This window comes from Melopsittacus undulatus, unplaced genomic scaffold, assembly GCF_012275295.1.
Source record: "Melopsittacus undulatus isolate bMelUnd1 unplaced genomic scaffold, bMelUnd1.mat.Z mat_scaffold_471_arrow_ctg1, whole genome shotgun sequence".
Taxonomy (NCBI): domain Eukaryota; kingdom Metazoa; phylum Chordata; class Aves; order Psittaciformes; family Psittaculidae; genus Melopsittacus; species Melopsittacus undulatus.
In genome coordinates, this window is record NW_022994348.1 from 29,306 (window position 1) to 52,997 (window position 23,692).

At 48.2% G+C, this 23,692-nt stretch overlaps 1 protein-coding gene and 1 long non-coding RNA gene across 14 annotated transcripts; both read left to right on the forward strand.

The window, feature by feature from the left end:
• Window positions 1–642: 642 nt before the first annotated feature.
• On the forward strand, window positions 643–15,781 carry LOC117438543 (formin-like protein 14). 11 transcript variants are annotated; one of them, XR_004550863.1, is made up of 5 exons: window positions 646–707; window positions 9,482–9,787; window positions 12,619–12,766; window positions 14,768–14,882; window positions 15,720–15,781. XR_004550863.1 is itself a non-coding variant. In XM_034074021.1 (4 exons), the coding sequence occupies exons 1-4, from the start codon at window positions 11,116–11,118 to the stop codon at window positions 13,933–13,935; spliced, it is 753 nt and encodes a 250-aa protein (XP_033929912.1). In that variant the 5' UTR covers window positions 10,634–11,115; the 3' UTR covers window positions 13,936–13,971. The 11 variants fall into 11 exon arrangements, 4 of the variants coding, with proteins under 4 accessions (XP_033929912.1, XP_033929910.1, XP_033929909.1 ...); XR_004550864.1 differs by having other exon boundaries at window positions 12,624–12,766; XR_004550865.1 differs by lacking the exon at window positions 9,482–9,787 and having other exon boundaries at window positions 643–707.
• A 2,790-nt stretch (window positions 15,782–18,571) lies between these two features.
• On the forward strand, window positions 18,572–23,322 carry LOC117438544 (uncharacterized). 3 transcript variants are annotated; one of them, XR_004550870.1, is made up of 5 exons: window positions 18,572–18,741; window positions 19,441–19,537; window positions 19,912–20,036; window positions 20,256–20,375; window positions 23,152–23,322. It is a non-coding gene; the product is annotated as an uncharacterized lncRNA (long non-coding RNA). The 3 variants fall into 3 exon arrangements; XR_004550871.1 differs by lacking the exon at window positions 18,572–18,741 and adding an exon at window positions 18,805–19,297; XR_004550869.1 differs by lacking the exon at window positions 18,572–18,741 and having other exon boundaries at window positions 19,388–19,537.
• The last annotated feature ends 370 nt before the right edge of the window (window positions 23,323–23,692 follow it).

Here is a 23,692-nt window from a genome sequence, read left to right on the forward strand (position 1 = left end):
TTGTTTTCTCTGATCTAATCTTGTGCTTAGTTGGGAAATTAGACTGTTGACTGTAGCTTTAAGGTGCTGAAGGATCTGGAGACTGGGATTCTCGGAGAAATGAGAAGGGGGAAGGGTGCATTGCCCTCCTTTTGTTCTGCACACAGACCTTGCTGGGCTGAGCCCTGGGGGAGGCCAGCTCATCCCAGCCTTTCTGTTAAGGACTTCAGTTGCTGCTGTTGCTCTCCTGCTTTCGCCCGTCTTTGGACAACTGCTTAGCTCCAGTAAAGCCATCAGGCTTCTTCATAAATGCTTCTTATTCCAGATGCAGAGGCAGCTCAAGCACAGGCCCTCGCTAATGGCTGCAGTGGCTGCGGCTGTTGGGTTTCATAGGTAAGAATTTTTGTAGGGGATTGTCTCTCCTGTGAAATGCTTGCATGGGATTTGTCCATAAAAAAATCCCTCACTGTTCTCTTTTCTCCACTGCTTGGCTGTGAGAGCAGGAAGCAGCAGAATCCGTGGCAGAGATAGATAAAGAAGAGCACGGGGAAGAAGCAAGCCCAGATGGCAGGGAGAAAGAGAACCAGCAGTATCCAGGTCAGGCAGAAACTGCCCCTCCCAGAGCAGAGTCCCAACAGCTGAGAAGCTGGAGCATCATGCCCAGGGAATGGATCTTGCATGTTGGCTGTCTGAGAAGCTGCACAGTGAGAAACGGTCGCTAGGTTCAGGTAAGCCTCAGTAAGACTAATTCTAAACAATTAACAGGCATTTCCATTTTACTTCATCCCATTCCTGACTAGTTCTAAGCTATTTTTGGTTACTTAAGTATTTATGGTCATTTCTGGGCTGTTTTAAGCTGCTCTTGCCTATTTCTAATGTGCTTCAGGCTATTTCTAACCTCTTGATGCCCATTTCTAATTCTTCTGAAGCCATTCTGGCAGTTTCCAAACCATTTTGGTCCATTTCCTACCCATTTCTAGCCTGGTCTTCCCCTTCATAGCTTGGTTTAACTCCTGTATGGTCATTTTTATCTTACTCTTCTGCATTTCTAAACCTTTTTTAGATTCTTTTGGCACATTGTAAACAATGGAGAGGCTTTTCCATCTTATTCTGCCCAATCCTTACTAGATTTAAGCTGGTTTTGGCTCCTTCTTTAGTATTTGTGGTCATTTTTGGCCTGTTTTAAGCTGCTGTTGCCTATTTCTAATGTGCTTCAGGCTATTTCTAACCTCTTGATGCCCATTTCTAATTCTTCTGAAGCCATTCTGGCAGTTTCCAAACCATTTTGGTCCATTTCCTACCCATTTCTAGCCTGGTTTTGCCGTTTCCTAGCTTGGTTTAACTCCTGTATGGTCATTTTTATTTTACTCTTCTCCGTTTCTAAACCTTTTTTAGATTCTTTTGGCACATTGTAAACAATGGAGAGGCTTTTCCATCTTATTCTGCCCAATCCTTACTAGTTTTAAGCTGGTTTTGGCTCCTTCTTCAATATTTGTGGTCATTTCTGGGCTGTTTTAAGCTGCTCTTGCCTATTTCTAATGTGCTTCAGGCTATTTCTAACCTCTTGATGCCCATTTCTAATTCTTCTGAAGCCATTCTGGCAGTTTCCAAACCATTTTGGTCCATTTCCTACCCATTTCTAGCCTGGTCTTGCCCTTCCTAGCTTGGTTTAACTCCTGTATGGTCATTTTTATCTTACTGTTCTGCATTTCTAAACCTTTTTTAGATTCTTTTGGCACATTGTAAACAATGGAGAGGCTTTTCCATCTTATTCTGCCCATTCCTTACTAGTTTTAAGCTGGTTTTGGCTACTTCTTTAGTATTTGTGGTCATTTTTGGCCTGTTTTAAGCTGCTCTTGCCTATTTCTAATGTGCTTCAGGCTATTTCTAACCTCTTGATGCCCATTTCTAATTCTTCTGAAGCCATTCTGGCAGTTTCCAAACCATTTTGGTCCATTTCCTACCCATTTCTAGCCTGGTCTTCCCCTTCCTAGCTTGGTTTAACTCCTGTATGGTCATTTTTATCTTACTGTTCTGCATTTCTAAACCTTTTTTAGATTCTTTTGGCACATTGTAAACAATGGAGAGGCTTTTCCATCTTATTCTGCCCAGTCCTTACTAGTTTTAAGCTGGTTTTGGCTCCTTCTTTAGTATTTGTGGTCATTTTTGGCCTGTTTTAAGCTGCTCTTGCCTATTTCTAATGTGCTTCAGGCTATTTCTAACCTCTTGATGCCCATTTCTAATTCTTCTGAAGCCATTCTGGCAGTTTCCAAACCATTTTGGTCCATTTCCTACCCATTTCTAGCCTGGTTTTGCCGTTTCCTAGCTTGGTTTAACTCCTGTATGGTCATTTTTATTTTACTCTTCTCCGTTTCTAAACCTTTTTTAGATTCTTTTGGCACATTGTAAACAATGGAGAGGCTTTTCCATCTTATTCTGCCCAATCCTTACTAGTTTTAAGCTGGTTTTGGCTCCTTCTTCAATATTTGTGGTCATTTCTGGGCTGTTTTAAGCTGCTCTTGCCTTTTTCTAATGTGCTTCAGGCTATTTCTAACCTCTTGATGCCCATTTCTAATTCTTCTGAAGCCATTCTGGCAGTTTCCAAACCATTTTGGTTCATTTCCTACACATTTCTAGCCTGGTCTTCCCCTTCCTAGCTTGGTTTAACTCCTGTATGGTCATTTTTATCTTACTGTTCTGCATTTCTAAACCTTTTTTAGATTCTTTTGGCACATTGTAAACAATGGAGAGGCTTTTCCATCTTATTCTGCCCATTCCTTACTAGTTTTAAGCTGGTTTTGGCTACTTCTTTAGTATTTGTGGTCATTTTTGGCCTGTTTTAAGCTGCTCTTGCCTATTTCTAATGTGCTTCAGGCTATTTCTAACCTCTTGATGCCCATTTCTAATTCTTCTGAAGCCATTCTGGCAGTTTCCAAACCATTTTGGTCCATTTCCTACCCATTTCTAGCCTGGTCTTGCCCTTCCTAGCTTGGTTTAACTCCTGTATGGTCATTTTTATCTTACTGTTCTGCATTTCTAAACCTTTTTTAGATTCTTTTGGCACATTGTAAACAATGGAGAGGCTTTTCCATCTTATTCTGCCCATTCCTTACTAGTTTTAAGCTGGTTTTGGCTACTTCTTTAGTATTTGTGGTCATTTTTGGCCTGTTTTAAGCTGCTCTTGCCTATTTCTAATGTGCTTCAGGCTATTTCTAACCTCTTGATGCCCATTTCTAATTCTTCTGAAGCCATTCTGGCAGTTTCCAAACCATTTTGGTCCATTTCCTACCCATTTCTAGCCTGGTGTTGCCGTTTCCTAGCTTGGTTTAACTCCTGTATGGTCATTTTTATTTTACTCTTCTCCGTTTCTAAACCTTTTTTAGATTCTTTTGGCACATTGTAAACAATGGAGAGGCTTTTCCATCTTATTCTGCCCAATCCTTACTAGTTTTAAGCTGGTTTTGGCTCCTTCTTCAATATTTGTGGTCATTTCTGGGCTGTTTTAAGCTGCTCTTGCCTTTTTCTAATGTGCTTCAGGCTATTTCTAACCTCTTGATGCCCATTTCTAATTCTTCTGAAGCCATTCTGGCAGTTTCCAAACCATTTTGGTCCATTTCCTACCCATTTCTAGCCTGGTCTTCCCCTTCCTAGCTTGGTTTAACTCCTGTATGGTCATTTTTATCTTACTGTTCTGCATTTCTAAACCTTTTTTAGATTCTTTTGGCACATTGTAAACAATGGAGAGGCTTTTCCATCTTATTCTGCCCATTCCTTACTAGTTTTAAGCTGGTTTTGGCTACTTCTTTAGTATTTGTGGTCATTTTTGGCCTGTTTTAAGCTGCTCTTGCCTTTTTCCAATGTGCTTCAGGCTATTTCTAACCTCTTGATGCCCATTTCTAATTCTTCTGAAGCCATTCTGGCAGTTTCCAAACCATTTTGGTCCATTTCCTACCCATTTCTAGCCTGGTTTTGCCGTTTCCTAGCTTGGTTTAACTCCTGTATGGTCATTTTTATTTTACTCTTCTCCGTTTCTAAACCTTTTTTAGATTCTTTTGGCACATTGTAAACAATGGAGAGGCTTTTCCATCTTATTCTGCCCAATCCTTACTAGTTTTAAGCTGGTTTTGGCTCCTTCTTCAATATTTGTGGTCATTTTTGGCCTGTTTTAAGCTGCTCTTGCCTTTTTCTAATGTGCTTCAGGCTATTTCTAACCTCTTGATGCCCATTTCTAATTCTTCTGAAGCCATTCTGGCAGTTTCCAAACCATTTTGGTTCATTTCCTACCCATTTCTAGCCTGGTCTTCCCCTTCCTAGCTTGGTTTAACTCCTGTATGGTCATTTTTATCTTACTGTTCTGCATTTCTAAACCTTTTTTAGATTCTTTTGGCACATTGTAAACAATGGAGAGGCTTTTCCATCTTATTCTGCCCATTCCTTACTAGTTTTAAGCTGGTTTTGGCTACTTCTTTAGTATTTGTGGTCATTTTTGGCCTGTTTTAAGCTGCTCTTGCCTATTTCTAATGTGCTTCAGGCTATTTCTAACCTCTTGATGCCCATTTCTAATTCTTCTGAAGCCATTCTGGCAGTTTCCAAACCATTTTGGTCCATTTCCTACCCATTTCTAGCCTGGTTTTGCCCTTCCTAGCTTGGTTTAACTCCTGTATGGTCATTTTTATCTTACTGTTCTGCATTTCTAAACCTTTTTTAGATTCTTTTGGCACATTGTAAACAATGGAGAGGCTTTTCCATCTTATTCTGCCCATTCCTTACTAGTTTTAAGCTGGTTTTGGCTACTTCTTTAGTATTTGTGGTCATTTTTGGCCTGTTTTAAGCTGCTCTTGCCTATTTCTAATGTGCTTCAGGCTATTTCTAACCTCTTGATGCCCATTTCTAATTCTTCTGAAGCCATTCTGGCAGTTTCCAAACCATTTTGGTCCATTTCCTACCCATTTCTAGCCTGGTTTTGCCGTTTCCTAGCTTGGTTTAACTCCTGTATGGTCATTTTTATCTTACTCTTCTCCGTTTCTAAACCTTTTTTAGATTCTTTTGGCACATTGTAAACAATGGAGAGGCTTTTCCATCTTATTCTGCCCAATCCTTACTAGTTTTAAGCTGGTTTTGGCTCCTTCTTCAATATTTGTGGTCATTTCTGGGCTGTTTTAAGCTGCTCTTGCCTTTTTCTAATGTGCTTCAGGCTATTTCTAACCTCTTGATGCCCATTTCTAATTCTTCTGAAGCCATTCTGGCAGTTTCCAAACCATTTTGGTTCATTTCCTACCCATTTCTAGCCTGGTCTTGCCCTTCCTAGCTTGGTTTAACTCCTGTATGGTCATTTTTATCTTACTGTTCTGCATTTCTAAACCTTTTTTAGATTCTTTTGGCACATTGTAAACAATGGAGAGGCTTTTCCATCTTATTCTGCCCATTCCTTACTAGTTTTAAGCTGGTTTTGGCTACTTCTTTAGTATTTGTGGTCATTTTTGGCCTGTTTTAAGCTGCTCTTGCCTATTTCTAATGTGCTTCAGGCTATTTCTAACCTCTTGATGCCCATTTCTAATTCTTCTGAAGCCATTCTGGCAGTTTCCAAACCATTTTGGTCCATTTCCTACCCATTTCTAGCCTGGTTTTGCCCTTCCTAGCTTGGTTTAACTCCTGTATGGTCATTTTTATCTTACTGTTCTGCATTTCTAAACCTTTTTTAGATTCTTTTGGCACATTGTAAACAATGGAGAGGCTTTTCCATCTTATTCTGCCCATTCCTTACTAGTTTTAAGCTGGTTTTGGCTACTTCTTTAGTATTTGTGGTCATTTTTGGCCTGTTTTAAGCTGCTCTTGCCTATTTCCAATGTGCTTCAGGCTATTTCTAACCTCTTGATGCCCATTTCTAATTCTTCTGAAGCCATTCTGGCAGTTTCCAAACCATTTTGGTCCATTTCCTACCCATTTCTAGCCTGGTTTTGCCATTTCCTAGCTTGGTTTAACTCCTGTATGGTCATTTTTATCTTACTCTTCTCCGTTTCTAAACCTTTTTTAGATTCTTTTGGCACATTGTAAACAATGGAGAGGCTTTTCCATCTTATTCTGCCCAATCCTTACTAGTTTTAAGCTGGTTTTGGCTCCTTCTTCAATATTTGTGGTCATTTCTGGGCTGTTTTAAGCTGCTCTTGCCTTTTTCTAATGTGCTTCAGGCTATTTCTAACCTCTTGATGCCCATTTCTAATTCTTCTGAAGCCATTCTGGCAGTTTCCAAACCATTTTGGTTCATTTCCTACCCATTTCTAGCCTGGTCTTCCCCTTCCTAGCTTGGTTTAACTCCTGTATGGTCATTTTTATCTTACTGTTCTGCATTTCTAAACCTTTTTTAGATTCTTTTGGCACATTGTAAACAATGGAGAGGCTTTTCCATCTTATTCTGCCCATTCCTTACTAGTTTTAAGCTGGTTTTGGCTACTTCTTTAGTATTTGTGGTCATTTTTGGCCTGTTTTAAGCTGCTCTTGCCTATTTCTAATGTGCTTCAGGCTATTTCTAACCTCTTGATGCCCATTTCTAATTCTTCTGAAGCCATTCTGGCAGTTTCCAAACCATTTTGGTCCATTTCCTACCCATTTCTAGCCTGGTTTTGCCGTTTCCTAGCTTGGTTTAACTCCTGTATGGTCATTTTTATCTTACTCTTCTCCGTTTCTAAACCTTTTTTAGATTCTTTTGGCACATTGTAAACAATGGAGAGGCTTTTCCATCTTATTCTGCCCAATCCTTACTAGTTTTAAGCTGGTTTTGGCTCCTTCTTCAATATTTGTGGTCATTTCTGGGCTGTTTTAAGCTGCTCTTGCCTTTTTCTAATGTGCTTCAGGCTATTTCTAACCTCTTGATGCCCATTTCTAATTCTTCTGAAGCCATTCTGGCAGTTTCCAAACCATTTTGGTTCATTTCCTACCCATTTCTAGCCTGGTCTTGCCCTTCCTAGCTTGGTTTAACTCCTGTATGGTCATTTTTATCTTACTGTTCTGCATTTCTAAACCTTTTTTAGATTCTTTTGGCACATTGTAAACAATGGAGAGGCTTTTCCATCTTATTCTGCCCATTCCTTACTAGTTTTAAGCTGGTTTTGGCTCCTTCTTTAGTATTTGTGGTCATTTTTGGCCTGTTTTAAGCTGCTCTTGCCTATTTCTAATGTGCTTCAGGCTATTTCTAACCTCTTGATGCCCATTTCTAATTCTTCTGAAGCCATTCTGGCAGTTTCCAAACCATTTTGGTCCATTTCCTACCCATTTCTAGCCTGGTCTTGCCCTTCCTAGCTTGGTTTAACTCCTGTATGGTCATTTTTATCTTACTGTTCTGCATTTCTAAACCTTTTTTAGATTCTTTTGGCACATTGTAAACAATGGAGAGGCTTTTCCATCTTATTCTGCCCATTCCTTACTAGTTTTAAGCTGGTTTTGGCTACTTCTTTAGTATTTGTGGTCATTTTTGGCCTGTTTTAAGCTGCTCTTGCCTATTTCTAATGTGCTTCAGGCTATTTCTAACCTCTTGATGCCCATTTCTAATTCTTCTGAAGCCATTCTGGCAGTTTCCAAACCATTTTGGTCCATTTCCTACCCATTTCTAGCCTGGTTTTGCCGTTTCCTAGCTTGGTTTAACTCCTGTATGGTCATTTTTATTTTACTCTTCTCCGTTTCTAAACCTTTTTTAGATTCTTTTGGCACATTGTAAACAATGGAGAGGCTTTTCCATCTTATTCTGCCCAATCCTTACTAGTTTTAAGCTGGTTTTGGCTCCTTCTTCAATATTTGTGGTCATTTCTGGGCTGTTTTAAGCTGCTCTTGCCTTTTTCTAATGTGCTTCAGGCTATTTCTAACCTCTTGATGCCCATTTCTAATTCTTCTGAAGCCATTCTGGCAGTTTCCAAACCATTTTGGTTCATTTCCTACCCATTTCTAGCCTGGTCTTCCCCTTCCTAGCTTGGTTTAACTCCTGTATGGTCATTTTTATCTTACTGTTCTGCATTTCTAAACCTTTTTTAGATTCTTTTGGCACATTGTAAACAATGGAGAGGCTTTTCCATCTTATTCTGCCCATTCCTTACTAGTTTTAAGCTGGTTTTGGCTACTTCTTTAGTATTTGTGGTCATTTTTGGCCTGTTTTAAGCTGCTCTTGCCTATTTCTAATGTGCTTCAGGCTATTTCTAACCTCTTGATGCCCATTTCTAATTCTTCTGAAGCCATTCTGGCAGTTTCCAAACCATTTTGGTCCATTTCCTACCCATTTCTAGCCTGGTCTTGCCCTTCCTAGCTTGGTTTAACTCCTGTATGGTCATTTTTATCTTACTGTTCTGCATTTCTAAACCTTTTTTAGATTCTTTTGGCACATTGTAAACAATGGAGAGGCTTTTCCATCTTATTCTGCCCATTCCTTACTAGTTTTAAGCTGGTTTTGGCTACTTCTTTAGTATTTGTGGTCATTTTTGGCCTGTTTTAAGCTGCTCTTGCCTATTTCTAATGTGCTTCAGGCTATTTCTAACCTCTTGATGCCCATTTCTAATTCTTCTGAAGCCATTCTGGCAGTTTCCAAACCATTTTGGTCCATTTCCTACCCATTTCTAGCCTGGTCTTGCCCTTCCTAGCTTGGTTTAACTCCTGTATGGTCATTTTTATCTTACTCTTCTCCGTTTCTAAACCTTTTTTAGATTCTTTTGGCACATTGTAAACAATGGAGAGGCTTTTCCATCTTATTCTGCCCAGTCCTTACTAGTTTTAAGCTGGTTTTGGCTCCTTCTTTAGTATTTGTGGTCATTTTTGGCCTGTTTTAAGCTGCTCTTGCCTATTTCTAATGTGCTTCAGGCTATTTCTAACCTCTTGATGCCCATTTCTAATTCTTCTGAAGCCATTCTGGCAGTTTCCAAACCATTTTGGTCCATTTCCTACCCATTTCTAGCCTGGTTTTGCCGTTTCCTAGCTTGGTTTAACTCCTGTATGGTCATTTTTATCTTACTCTTCTCCATTTCTAAACCTTTTTTAGATTCTTTTGTCACATTGTAAACAATGGAGAGGCTTTTCCATCTTGTTCTGCCCATTCCTTACTAGTTTTAAACTGTTCTTTGTTACTTCTATTTGTGGTAATTTCTGTCCTGTTTTAAGCTGCTCTTGGTTATTTGTAATCTTCTTTAGGCTATTTCTAACCTATTGATGCCCACTTGTTTCTCTTTTGAAGCCATTCTGGCTGTTTCCAAGCCCTTTTGGTCCATTTCTTGTCATGTGTTGTCCCCCCCAATACGGCATCTGCTTTTCCCCACCACGCCAATTTGTCTTCCCCCCCGCCACTCCCCCCTGTTCTTCTATCCCGTATCCCACTCTTCACCCCTTTCTCATCATCTATCTCTTTTAACCGCCATTATTCCCACACCCCCACCCCCCTTCTCTACCATCTGTCCCCCCTAACAGCCATTCTCCCCCCCTTCCCCACTATCTCTCCCATTTAAACCCCTTTCCTCCGTCATCACAACAGTCTTCCCGCCCACCAAAGCCCGAACTAACCTTCGTCCAGCAAGTCTCGATCTTTACCGCGCCGAGCTAAACCCTGCTGAGCTCCGTAACCGTGCACGTACAGAAAACAAAGCTGCGTTCCAGCCCTCACCGCTGTCTGCTCCTTCCCGGGCACTGCCATCGCTCCCTCACAGAAAAGGACACCGCTGATTGGCCACCGGTCTCTAGGCGGGAAAACGGTCCCTCAGCCGTGCGGCCCGGGATTGGACGGCGCTGACCCTCCGCCCCGCCCCCCCGGGTGGCTTCAGCTCTGCTCGGCTCACTTCGGGTTAGCATAGCCTGCGTTAGTTTACCACGGCTGTGTGGTTTGGCCTAGCCTGGGGAAGCATAGCATAGCCTCCATCCAGCGTGAGATTAAGATGAGTGAGATTAGACCTGGGTGAGATTGACTGGGGGGAGACTGACCCTAGTCAGATTTGTCCTGGGTCAGATTTGTCCCTGGTCAGATTACCCCAGGGGTCAGATTAGCTCGAGTCAGGTTAGTCCGGGTCAGATTAGTCCGGGTCAGATTAGCCCGGTCAGATTAGCCCAGGTCGGATTATCCCGGGTCAGATTAGCTTGGGTGACCCGGTTTGGATCATCCCGGGTCATTTAGCTCAGATAAGAGACAGGTGAGATTAGACGGGTGAGATTATCCTAGCCTCCTTAACTTAGTTTAGTCTGAGTTACCTCGAGTTAGTCTTGGTTAACCTGGATTAGCCTATCCTCAGTTAGCCTGGGTTAGATGAGCCTGGATTAGATGGGGTTAGCCTACCCTATCATAGGGCGGGGTATATGGGAGGACAATACTGGGGTTTTGGGGATATGGAGTCCCTACATGGGGGTCTGTGGGGGGATTTGGGGGTCTGGAGTCCCTGCATGGGGGTCTATGGGTGTATTTGGGGGTCTGGAGTCCCTACATGGGGGTCTGGGGGGATTTGGGGGTCTGAAGTCCCAGTATGGGGGTCTGTGGGGGGATTTGGAGTCCCTGTATGGGGGTCTATGGAGGGATTTGGGGGTCTGGAGTCTCTCCGTGGTGTTTTGTAGGGGTGTGGAGACCCCTTATGGGGTGTATGGGGGAATACGGGGGGATATGGGGTTCTGGAGTCCCTAGATGACGTGTGGGGCAATAGGGGGGGGATACGGGGTTCTGTGGGGCTTTATGAGGGGTATCTGGAGTTCTGCATTCCCATTATGGGGTTCTGTGGGGGCCCTGCGAGCCCCGAGAGGAGGGAACGGGACGGGAACGGAGCTTCCGGCCGCGCCGCGCTCGTCAGGGCCATCTTGGAACAAAAAATGGCGGCAGCGCAGGCGCGGTGCGGCCGTTACCACGGCAACGCGGACGCCATGAGGGGTGAGGTGCCGTACTCAGGCTAGCACCTCACCAAGATGGCCGCCCCGTAGTGCCGTACGTCAAAATGGCGTCTCACTAATTTGGCCTGTCCCGGCGCCCGTACTCAAGATGGCGCCTATCAAGTGGCATCAGTGCACCCCCCCCCCCGTGCCCGCCCCTGTCTCCCCTCTCCCCATGGCGGCGCAGAGCCGCGCTCCCCCCCAGCCGCCTCCCTCCCCTCTCCTCACGGCTCCTGCTCCCGCACCTCTCTCTGCACCTCCTCCATGGCCGCCCTATGGCGGCGGGCGGGGCGGGGAGGGGCGGGAGGGGGCAGGAGGAGGAAGGGAACCGAGTGGTTCCGGGAGGAGCCGACACCTCCCATTGCCCCCCCCGCCGGGCACGGCTCAGCCCGGATCGGCACGGCACGGCTCGGCTCGGCCCAGGGTAGAACCGGGGCACCGAGGGGGTCTGGGGCAGGCCGGCAGCCGGAGGGGGGCAGTCGCGGGGGGGCGGCGCTGCTGTCCCGGCCTGCAGCGGGGACCGTGTCCCCCTTCCCATCCCTCCTGCCGGAGGCACTCGTGTTCCCCGCGGCCGCTCCGGGTCACGGTCTCCACGGCAACAGCTGCTGCCGCCGCTCCGGGTCACGGTCTCCACGGCAACAGCTGCTGCCGCCGCTCCGGGTCACGGTCTCCACGGCAACAGCTGCTGCCGCCGCTGCTGCACGGACTCGGCATCCACCTCCTGCACGGCGCCACCACCGTGGTCTTTGGGGTACGGACAAACGGGGGGGGGGGGAGAGACACTGGGGGTGCTGCGACCCATGGAGAGCCGCAGAAACAGTTTGCCAGGGCTTCCCCAAGGTGCTCGATTGTTTTGTTCTGTGTGCAGGATGTTTCTCATCACACCCCAAAGCTTTTCCAGGAGTCAAACGCATCGGTTTCCCTCTCTTCCCCCAAGAAAGGGGAAGTTTGTGGCCGGTTGCAATGATAGCACCTGGAGTGGTGCTGCCCTGAAACAGGATGAAATGGCTGCATCCTTCCGGGAGGCTGCCTCCGAAAGCAGAATTGCCCTGTGAGCTGGAGAGGTGCCCCTGCAGTGAGGGCCCGTGCCCAGGGAGGCATGGGGAGCTGGGGACTTGGCACTTTCCTGCCTATCATAGAGGACTGTGATGTACGATGGTAATGAATGCATCTTTATTTATAGATATGATACTATGAAATAGCTTTATTATCCCTTGCTAAAAATGCTTCCTTTTTTGCTTTCTTAGCAGTCAGTGCAAAAATTCAAGTTAATATCATAATATCATGGTAAAAGCTGCAAGCTCTGAAGTGGTACAGGCTGGCAGGAAGCTCCCAGTGTATGGTTTGGTGTGAGCAGCACCGATGTATTAGGTTTGGCATAGTAGTACATGGGTTTTTTTTCTTGTTTTTAGTGGCCATCTATGCCATCTATGCATCTATGCTTAACTTGTTAACAATTTATGTTCATATGTACGAGGAGGAGGAACATAAAGATGATGTAAGGATAGACAGGTTTGTAAAACCAGCCATTTCTTCAAGGGATGGCTGCTGCAGCAATACCCTGCTTGCACGATGCCCTATATGAGTGTCTGTTTTGAGCGAGTTTTACACGTGACCTGCACCCTGATCATGCGTTCTTTTTAGGCTGCACACCCGCCTATCAGCCTCATCAGCGTTGATGCTGTGGACCCACATCAGTGGTTTCTTGAGCTTTGAGAAAAACCCAGTTCTTGTTCTTAGATAAATACAAGAACCCTTCTGTTTCAGAGCAGCGTGCAGCCATGTGCACACTGTGTGTGCCAGAACAGACCCTTTCAAGAGCTCCAGAAGACTTTTTTAGCCTCTTTCTTTCATCTGCAAGACCAAAAAGGAAAGAGAGGTTTCTGCAACTGGGAAGCAGGAGAAGAGAGCGGAGGTATGTCTGGTAATCGTAGCACATGCTTCTCTGACCTTGCCGAGAGAGGAAATCCATTTACTCTCTGCTTTCATCGATTGGTCTGTAATTTGCCTGTAGTTATCCTCCCCATTTCTACATTTTACAGAATCATGGAATGGTTCATGTTGGAAGGGACCTTAAAGCTCATCCAGCTCCAACCCCTGCCACAGGCAGGCAGGGACACCTCACACTAGAGCAGGTTGCTCCAAGCCCCTGTGTCCAACCTGGACTTGAACACTGCCAGGGATGGGGCAGCCACAGCTTCTCTGTGCACCCTGTGCCAGCGCCTCAGCACCCTCACGGGGAACAGCTTCTGCCTAAGAGCTCAGCTCAGTTTCCCCTCGGGCAGGTTCAAGCCATTCCCCTTGGCCTGTCCCTACAGGCCCTTGTCCCAAGCCCCTCTCCAGGTTTCCTGCAGCCCCTTTAGGCACTGGAGCTGCTCTCAGGTCTCCCCTTCAGGAGCCTTCTCTTGTCCAGGCTGCCCCAGCCCAGCTCTCTCAGCCTGGCTCCAGAGCATAGCTGCTCCAGCCCTCGCAGCAGCTCCATGGTTTCCTCTGGCTCGCTTGAGCAGCTCCACGTCCCTCTTGAGCTGGGGCTGAAGATGTGGATGCAGGACTTTGTTTCCTCTTACATTGGCATAATGCAGAGTGACACTTTAACAGCTGGACAGATGTAGATTCTCCTACCTGGGGCCAGTAAATGAGAGCAAAACCACATCCTCTGCTTGAACAAGGAAGAAATTATTTTGTTCACCTTGTTTACGTGCTTAATTCAAGAAGTTTTTTCCCTTCCAGTCAATTACATTCACGTAATTGAAAACATTGTCCCAGGAAATCTCAGCTTGGTTTGCTTTCCTGCTCGGAGACCATTGCGCTGCTTTTTGCTTAAACAGCAATTGCTTTGCTTGCAGGCTGTTTTGCAGCAGCTCTATGGCTATGGGGAATTACCAGTGTTTTTCTAATCATCCTGTTGGATGTTGTGACAATGCAGGTCCCCGGTTTCCTCTTGACATTTGGGTACTGCCAGCAGAGTTTGCAGCCCTTGGTGTTGTCTTTGTTGAATTAGGACCTGCACTGCTGAGGAGAAGGCAAGGCCTGGAGGGAGGGAGGGAGAACCAGGAACAGGTCAGCCCCAGTATTTTTCTGTAATGAGGGTGGTAAAGCACTGGCAGAGGTTGGCCAGAGAGGTGGTGGATGCCCCATCCCTGGGGACATTCAAGGCCAGGCTGGATGTGGTTCTGAGCACCCTGATGGAGTTGAAGATGTCCCTGCTCATGGCAGGGGAGGTTAGACCAGATGACCTTTAAAGGTTCCTTCCAACCAAAACCATCCTGTGCTCATATGATTAGAACCCCAGGGAATGCAGGCATTTCCCTACAGCTGCTGAGGGTCTCTTTAGAAGCCCAAGGCCACAGTTACCCTTCTTTCTTAGGGAAGGGCTTCCCGTCCTCACGCTCTTTGGTGTGTCTGGTGGCATTGTGCCCATGCCGAAGCTTGTCTTTGGCACCTTGAGCTAAAGTGCTTCACTGACATGAGGTTAAATTCATCTGGAGGAGCCTGTTTTAATGCAGCCAGGGAGGGGAAACTGGCTTATTATTTGCAGTACTGAGCTCTGTTCAGCAGGTGGGTCACGGTAAATGTTTGCTGCCACAAGTACCAGTACCAGTGCGAGTAACACCCAGCTCTGGGCAAATGCACCTTGATTTCAACCTATTTGAACTGGTCACTTACCAGCATAGCAAGTATCACATCCTGCAGGCAAAGCTGCTCAGGTGCAGCTGATGGATCCCTGAGCCCAGCAGGAGGCCTGAGGCTGCTTTTCCATTTACCTCTAAGAGCAATGACATTGGAACCACGGCAGGACGTAGAGCTTTCGTGTGCATAACCCCAAATGTATCTGCCTTTCCTAGCCTGCCAGGCAGGCAGCGTTAGTGCCGCTTTCTAGCTCACTAAAGGGTATTATCTGCTCAACATTTTCCAGTGACAAGACTTCACCTGTACCGTAGCTGATGGTGGGCTCACAGACCAGAACACACACAGCCTATTGCACAGATCGGCTTTCCTGGCAGCCCCGGGCAGCACTTGCAGGGACAGAGGTGTGTACTTAGCCCCTGATTCCAAGAAGATGCCGTAACATGGCTGTTTCTAACTCATTTATGCCCACTTCTAAACTGTTTTATTTGCTATTTCTAAATTCTTTCTGCCATTTCTAACCCGTGTTTGGTCACTTCTAACCCTTTTAAAGCCATTTCTTAAAATTTCCCTCTTTTTTTGGCCCTTTTCTCACTCTGTTTAAGCCACTTTTTTATTTCTCTAACCCATTTTTTCCCATTTGTCAGCAGCTTTAAGCCTTTTTTGACGATTTCTAACACAATTGTGGCCACTTCTAACTAGATTTAAACCCATTTTTAGCCATTTGCAACCCTTATATGTCCAATTCTAACCTGGTTTAAGCCATTTTGTCCATTTCTAAACTATTTTTTCTTCTAACCATTTTTTTTTGCCACTTCAAACACATTTTTGCCCATTTCTGAGCCTGGTTTAAGCCATTTTTCCCCATTTCTACCCTATTTTAAGCCATTTTAGTCTATTTCAAAACAATTCATGGCCATTTCTATCCCAGTTTTGCCCATTTCTTACCAGTTTTAAGCCGTTTTTGGCAATTTCTAACCCATCTTTCCCATTTCTAACCCCTTTAAAAGCTTTTTTGGGGGCTATTTCTGACCTGTCTGTGGCTGTTTCTGTCCCATATTTATCCACATCTTCCGCATTGTAGGCCATTTTTGCCCACTTCTAACCCATTTTTACCCATTTCTTGATTGTTTTAATCCATTTTGGGCCACTTGTGTTCCACTTTGGACCATTTGTAAGGTGTTTTGAACCATTTTTTTCATTTTCTAACCCATGTTTGCCCATTTCTTATCTCATTTTAGGTATGGGACGCCTAAAAATAGTTACTGAAAGAGACTAAAAGACAAGGACAGCTGGAAAAAACATGAATGAAAAAGGAAATAATAAATGTGTAAAGAAAATAAAAAGCAAAAGAGAAGAATGTGATTATAAATCCCCACAAAGCAAACACAAAGCAATAAAAGTCTGAAAGAATCTCGAATAGAAGTTCCTTAAGCAACTTTGCCCCAGCCCCAATATTGCAAACTGTCCCCACTCAGCAGCTGGGGTCCCCGGAGGCTGTCAACGGGGAGGGGAGCCGCCGTTGCTCTAAGGCCGTTGCTTCTGCAGCGTGTGCTGCCACCTCGTGTCCAAGCGTCGGTACTGCAGGTGCTGGAGGTGGAGGGGCACGGCGTAGCTCGGGGCACTGCTCGCTGCTGCCATCCTGTGTCCAAAGCTCGGTACTGCAGGTGCCGGAGATGCGGGAGGGGAAGCAAAGGGGTGGCTCAGAGCAAAGGGAGGTGCTGCCCTCCTGTGGCCAAAAGTACGAACTGCACCCCAAGAGGCCGGAGCCGCCCGAAGGGAACCGAGCGGCAGCCGAAGCCGCCTGAGGGGGACGGAGCCGCCCGGAGGGACCGGAGTAGGCTTCCATGGGGTCCCAGGGGAGCCGACAGCTGCCATTGCCCCCCCCGTTTGCCTCCGCCGAGTCCCGTTACCCCCATGATTCGCCTCGGCTCGGTACGGTACGGTCCGGGACCCGGTTCGGCGGCACAAGCCCGCACCCCGACTGGCTGAGACGCCTGTCAGTCACTCTTACTCCCGCCCCGCTTCCGTTCGGTTTCTACACTGGCCCCCCACTCCTCTGATTGGCTGCGGCGCTTGTCAGTCACGCCTAGTCCCGCCCGGCTCCGGCGGCGCCGGATCACTGCTCTGATTGGCTGCGGCGGTTGTCAATCACGCTTAGTCCCGCCCGGCGCCGACGGCGCCCCCCCACGCCTCTGATTGGCTGCGGCGGTTGTCAATCACGCTTAGTCCCGCCCGGCGCCGACGGCGCCCCCCCCACGCCTCTGATTGGCTGCGGCGGTTGTCAATCACGCTTAGTCCCGCCCGGCGCCGGCGGCGCCCCCCCACGCCTCTGATTGGCTGCGGCGGTTGTCAATCACGCTTAGTCCCGCCCGGCGCCCACGGCGCCCCCCCACGCCTCTGATTGGCTGCGGCGGTTGTCAATCACGCCTTAGTCCCGCCCGGCGCCCAGGGCGCCCCCCCACGCCTCTGATTGGCTGCGGCGGTTGTCAATCACGCTTAGTCCCGCCCGGCGCCGGCTCCGCCCCCCACTCCTCTGATTGGCTGATGCGCACGTGACCCGCTCCTAGCCACGCCCCTCGCCGGCTCCGCCCCCCCTCCTCTGATTGGCTGATGAGCACGTCACCCGCTCGTAGCCACGCCCCTCGCCGGCTCCGCCCCCCCACTCTTCTGATTGGCTGATGAGCACGTCACCCGCTCCTAGCCACGCCCCTCTCCGACACCGCCCCCCCACTCCTCTGATTGGCTGAGGCGAAGCCGAACCCTCCCGAAGGGGCGGAACCGGCCGAAGAGAACCGAGCGGAGCCGAAGACGCCTGAGGGGGACGGAGCCGCCCGAAGGGAACCGAGCGGAGCCGAAGCCGCCTGAGGGGGACGGAGCCGCCCGGAGGGACCGGAGTGGCTTCCATGGGGTCCCAGGGGAGCCGACAGCTGCCATTGCCCCCCCCGTTTGCCTCCGCCGAGTCCCGTTACCCCCATGATTCGCCTCGGTTCGGTACGGTACGGTCCGGGCCCGGTTCGGCGGCACAAACCCGCACCCCGACTGGCTGAGACGCCTGTCAGTCACTCTTACTCCCGCCCCGCTTCCGTTCGGCTTCTACACTGGCCCCCCCACTCCTCTGATTGGCTGCGGCGCTTGTCAGTCACGCCTAGTCCCGCCCGGCTCCGGCGGCGCCGGATCACTGCTCTGATTGGCTGCGGCGGTTGTCAATCACGCTTAGTCCCGCCCGGCGCCGACGGCGCCCCCCCACGCCTCTGATTGGCTGCGGCGGTTGTCAATCACGCTTAGTCCCGCCTGGCGCCCACGGCGCCCCCCCACGCCTCTGATTGGCTGCGGCGCTTGTCAATCACGCTTAGTCCCGCCCGGCGCCGACGGCGCCCCCCCACGCCTCTGATTGGCTGCGGCGGTTGTCAATCACGCTTAGTCCCGCCCGGCTCCGGCTCCGCCCCCCCACTCCTCTGATTGGCTGATGCGCATGTGACCCGCTCCTAGCCACGCCCCTCTCCGGCTCCGCCCCCCCTCTCCTCTGATTGGCTGATGCGCACGTGACCCGCTCCTAGCCACGCCCCTCGCCGGCTCCGCCCCCCCACTCTTCTGATTGGCTGATGAGCACGTCACCCGCTCCTAGCCACGCCCCTCTCCGACACCGCCCCCCCACTCCTCTGATTGGCTGAGGCGAAGCCGAACCCTCCCGAAGCGGCGGAACCGGCCGAAGAGAACCGAGCGGAGCCGAAGCCGCCTGAGGGGGACGGAGCCGCCCGAAGGGAACCGAGCGCAGCCGAAGCCGCCTGAGGGGGACGGAGCCGCCCGGAGGGACCGGAGTGGCTTCCATGGGGTCCCAGGGGAGCCGACAGCTGCCATTGCCCCCCCCGTTTGCCTCCGCCGAGTCCCGTTACCCCCATGATTCGCCTCGGTTCGGTACGGTACGGTCCGGGCCCGGTTCGGCGGCACAACCCGCACCCCGACTGGCTGAGACGCCTGTCAGTCACTCTTACTCCCGCCCCGCTTCCGTTCGGCTTCTACACTGGCCCCCCCACTCCTCTGATTGGCTGCGGCGGTTGTCTATCACGCTTAGTCCCGCCCGGCTCCGGCGGCGCCGGATCACTGCTCTGATTGGCTGCGGCTCCACCCGCGCAGCCGCTTTTCTTCACCGTGTGCAGTACCGAACTTTGGCCACATGATGGCAGCACCAGTCGTCTCTCGGCGCTGCACCTCCGCTTTCCCGACCCGGTTTGCCGCTGATTGCCGCCCGAAGGACACACGGTAGTACCGGACAGCGGCCCCCAGCCGCTTTCTCCCCCGTCGCCCCCCATTTCAATGCTGAATTTTCGACAGAGCGGCCCCCCCCTCCCGTCTTCACCGACACATGACGGCAGCAGCGAGCGGCTTCCGGAGCCGCTCCGCCCCCCCCACCTCCACCACCTGCAGTACCGCCGTTCGGACGCACGGTGGCAGCACACGCTCCCTTTTTCGGTGCCGCAGGGGAAACGGGCTCCGGAGCTGCTGCTCCGCGCCCGGCTTCAGTCCTCCGTGGAATGCTCCTCGGAGCGGTGCTTTTGGTTTTGCAAACGCCGCAGGCATCACCTGCACACACAGAGCTCCTGCCCTCGCTTGGCCACCTGAAATTCAGAGGGAGCTCTGCACACGGCCTCTCCGGTGCCCGATCTCTGGATCTCTCTCTAAGAGATGGGGCTGTTCTCTGGATAAAGCACGCCGGGGTTTGCTCTGTTGAAGAGCCCTTTTCTCCCTGGATCTCCTCCTGGGCTGCAGCCATCAGCCAAAACGGAAAGCACTGCTCATCCTACCTCTTTTACCCCAGGTGCTGCTTTGCCCCCAGATCATTGAGGGAGGAGTTGTGGCTCCTGCCTGGGGTATAAAGGCGCAGTGTTGCCGGGAGAGGACTCATTCAGCTCTCGGGCTTCAGCGGGTTGAGTTCTCTGTGCTGTGCTTTGTGTTTTGTAGCTTTGGAGTCTTGCGGCGTTTTGTGCTGTTGTGCTGGGATGTTTGCCGTAATGGAATCAGCTGAGTGCGGAGCATCAGGACCTCTCAAGGCTTCCCAGTGAGTGCATTAACAAGTGTCTCTGTACGGCTTTCTTTTCAGGGCTGTTATATTTATATTGTTATAATTTTATTATACTTGTCAGTCACAGCACACGGAGCGCGAGCGTCCAGCCCGGCTCCCACAGTTGGGGAGCCGCTACCGAAAGCTGGTGCTGGGCATCCCCTACACACGGAGGCACCCGGAGCGGTGCCACCAGTATGCCGAGCAAGCCTGGGTAGGGGATGGCCAGCGACAGCTTTTCCGGACAGATTTCAGCTGTCCGTGCCTCAGTTTTCCTATCTATAAGCCAGGAACAACAGCAATTCTCCCCTGCTTCCCTGCGCTTCCCAGTTTGCCGGTTTTATTTATTCTCTTCTCTGTTCCTTTGAAAGGCAGCTCCCACCCGTAAGCACCAAAGAGTCCTCCTCAGCCTCGGGTCTGAGTCAGCTCCCCGGGCATGGGGCATTCTGTGCTGCAGGGAACAGAGCGTGCGGGCGACACGGGTCCTGCATGGACAGTAAGTAAAGGGCTCAAAGGAAAAGAGGGGGAAACAGAAAAGTCTAAAGCCATTTTTCAGGGTTCCAGCCCCTTCCCCAAATTGGTTGCTTCTTTTTGGCACTTCCCGCTGTTTCGAAGAGCTTTAATGATGCTGGGTTGTATGAGCCGATAGGCTCAGAGCCCCGCAGTCATGCTTTTGCTGGGCTGATGTTGTCAATTCTCCTTTGTTTTCCCTCAGCCTCGTTGCTGCTCTCGTCTGCGTGCGATCATCCAGGGTGAGACCAGGGGACATACTAGGAAGACTGCTTGGGATGCCTTCCGTCTTCTCCCTGCGTACCAGGAACTCTGTCATCTGACGGTGAGTAATACCAGTGTGCTTTTGTACACGGTATGCAGCCTGCCAAAGTGTTTTGCTTCCAAGTTACCATTGTGTATTACCCAAAAGCAACTGAGACATTTGGGGTTAGCTTTGTATATAGATACAGATGAGGCATCTGAAGCGTGTCTGTCTGTAAAAAATACCTACATTTAGATCAGACTCAAATCTCTCTGGAGAAGATGTTGTTCCTTATGGTCCTGCTGAAGTCTGTTTGGAAGAGATACCAAGCAATAGTGGCTCTGTCTAAATAACAAGTATTATTAGTTTGGGCCTGTTTTATTGGCTGGAAAGGCTTCTGAAGAAGCACACCAGCGTACTGGGAATATAATGGGAGGTGTAAAGGGCTTTGTTAACCTTTACTGGGACTTGAACGCTTGTGGTGGAAGGAAAATTTGGCAGGCATAGGTGTTAGTTTGTATAAGGGAAGCCTTAGGTTGGGTGGTGTCAGTGTCGGTTTGGGTCTTACAGGGGTCAGGTTGGATACTGCTGGTGGCCCTTTGGGAGCCATTGGTGTTAGGATGGATAGTACAGAGTGGGTGAGGTTGGAAGGGATTTCCTGCTGTTTACTCCAAGCCCTTGCTCAGCCTCTGGTGCCTTGTCCTCTCTGAACATCTCCAAGATCTCTACAAGTTCTTTGGGCAACGTGTTCTGGTGATTGGTTTGTTTGAGAGTAACCTTTTCTCTTAATGTTTAAATGAACTTTCCTGCCCTGTGTTTCGTTTCTTGCCCATTGCCTCTGTCTGTGGTTTTGGTTGTGTTGTGACACGGGGAACAGCTCCATGGGGTGCTACAAAATGTCATCAGACAGCCTGGGTGACCTTTGAAGGTACCACCTTTTCCATTGGCAGTGAGATAAGAACCTGGTTTGGGTTTTTGCCTTCCCCTACATGTGTTTGCCTTCCCCCTGATGTGTTTGGAAAATAAAGCTAGGACTGCTGGCTTTTGTGTTGCAAGGAGGGGAACAGGTAGGCAGAGGTATTTGTAGAATATAATGCATCCCATTTTTATTTTATGTAGATGAGGTGCCAACCAGCAATTAATAATGTGGGAAGTTAACCAGATTTGAAGAAACATGAAAGAGGGTTTATGAGTGAATCAGAACTGAGCAGATGACCTGCTTTGATTGAGCTCTATGCACTTGCTGGAATGTTTTTCTTTTTTTGGGGTTTTTTTTTTTGGTCAGTTGAGGGAGTCAGTGCTGACATGCTGTAGAGAAGTCAATTGGTGAATCTGGGTGAAACTGGCTCAGTTTAATTTGTATACACAGCCCCACAAACATAGGAATTTGTAATCCCTGTGATGGATTTGAAATGAAAATCTACTGCTGTGACATGTGAGGGTGAGCGGACATTGCAATTGCCAGACAGAACACCAGACTTTAACAGTAAAATTCGCTCATCTCATGCAGAAGTGGAGCAGCAGACTGGGTATTATGGTGCAGTTCAGGGCTCAAACTCAGAGAAGCTGTGCTTCAGCTCCTGTTTTCCTAGCATTTAACCATACAAAGAACCTATGGAGAAGCTTGGTTGCAACTTGTGGTCTGCTAGGGTAGTGAAGGAAGTAGGCTGTGAGGGAGATCAGGTCTTTTAAGTTTTAGGTTGCTACTTCTTTGGGCACTTGGAGGACTAGTTTCAGTCTGTTACTGTTCTCTGCTGGTAACAAGGAGTAGCTGATGACTAAGACAGTCAAGGTAACCAGATGGTCCATTGGGCCGTTCCACCTTTCACTTGTACGTGACAGGACTGAGTGGCACAAGCAAGCAACCTATCCTGTCCTGTAAACTCCATTACTATTTATTCCCTTTTTTTCTCAACTTAAACCACATAAAAGCAGATACTTTTCTTTCCGGGCATAGAAACAATGTTCTCCCTGTAATGAGCTGCTCCATGGTGTGTTCCTACCCATGGATATCATTAAAATAATAAACTCCAGATCATTAATTTGCTGCACACTGCTTGCTGTGTTAATGGCTGCTGCCTTTCCTTCCCGTCATCCTTGATGATACTGAGGGCAGGTGGCTGTTTCTGGGAGGAGCAGTCTGGTTTGCCATGGAGAAGCTGAATTGTTTCATCTCACTCTCCATCACTGGCAATGGCAAACAAGGCTCTTAGATAAATGCATATTGGTGCTTTTTTTCCTTCCTGTTGGAAAAGGTGGTACAGGCTATGTTTGTGTGTGTGTGTTCCAGTATCCAGGGGCTGGTTCATAGCCTGTTGAGCTGTGCTAGATAGTAAAATATGTTACCTCTTCTGAGAACTGATAAATATGCTTAAAAGTCTTCTGTGGAGGTATATGGATAAACTTGAAGTATCTCAGATATATGGTGCTAGATATGTTTGCTAAGGGTTTATATACACTTTGAATTGAGATATGAGTAGTGATCATCAGGGAAGAAATCTTTTCATTAACTTGATTAGGCCACAGATCCTTATACCCTGTCTTGACAGTTCTTGGACAACAACAGTCTTGCCTTAAATGGCATAGATCAAGGTCAGTCAGTAGAATATGAGATGTCTTATAAGTATCCTTACTCTATCCCCCAGTATCATGAATATTTAAAGAACTAATAACTATTTTCAGTGTATACGCAGGTAAGCTTTATCCAAGTAGACAGGTGCTCATTGTGAAGTACAGTTTTAGTCCCTTCTTTGTAATTCTTCTGTATATAGGTTGTGGTAATGGAGAGACAGAAGTGTTTGGCACTGCTGCCAGATTGTAACCAGACCTTACCTCTGCCTTTTTCTTCTCCTTGTAGCTCCTCCAGATGGACCTCCTTTCCAGCTGAACTCAATCACCACTGCACTGATTTCAGGCCTTGTCCACCTAGGAGTCACAAACGTTTTCTTTTTCGTATGTTCCTTAACTCTTCTGTGCAGAAAGTGGCATGACAGTTCAGTCTTGAGTGGCATCTGAAACGCAGGTTTCAGCTGAAAACCGGTGATTTACTTGCACTTTTTCTGTGGGGCTTTCTTGTCCATGAAATATGATTCCATTAAAAAATGTTGACACAATGTTCCAGCTGTATCCAGCTTCTATTCCAGCTGTTCAGTATTTGTATTTTGCTAGATTATGTTGTGTAGGTAAAGCAGCAATGGTATTGGTAACATTCAGAAATGCTCATAAGTTCATACACACGTAGTAAGATAAGGATCACGTCTATTTTGTCATGGCATTTTTCAAATGTTTGCTTCTCAGAAGGACTTTGTTTTATTCTATCTTGGTTAAAAATAAAAACAAACCAAAACTTGAGACACGCTTAGAATAAGTGATTTTGTGTATTGTTCATTTGGAAGTGT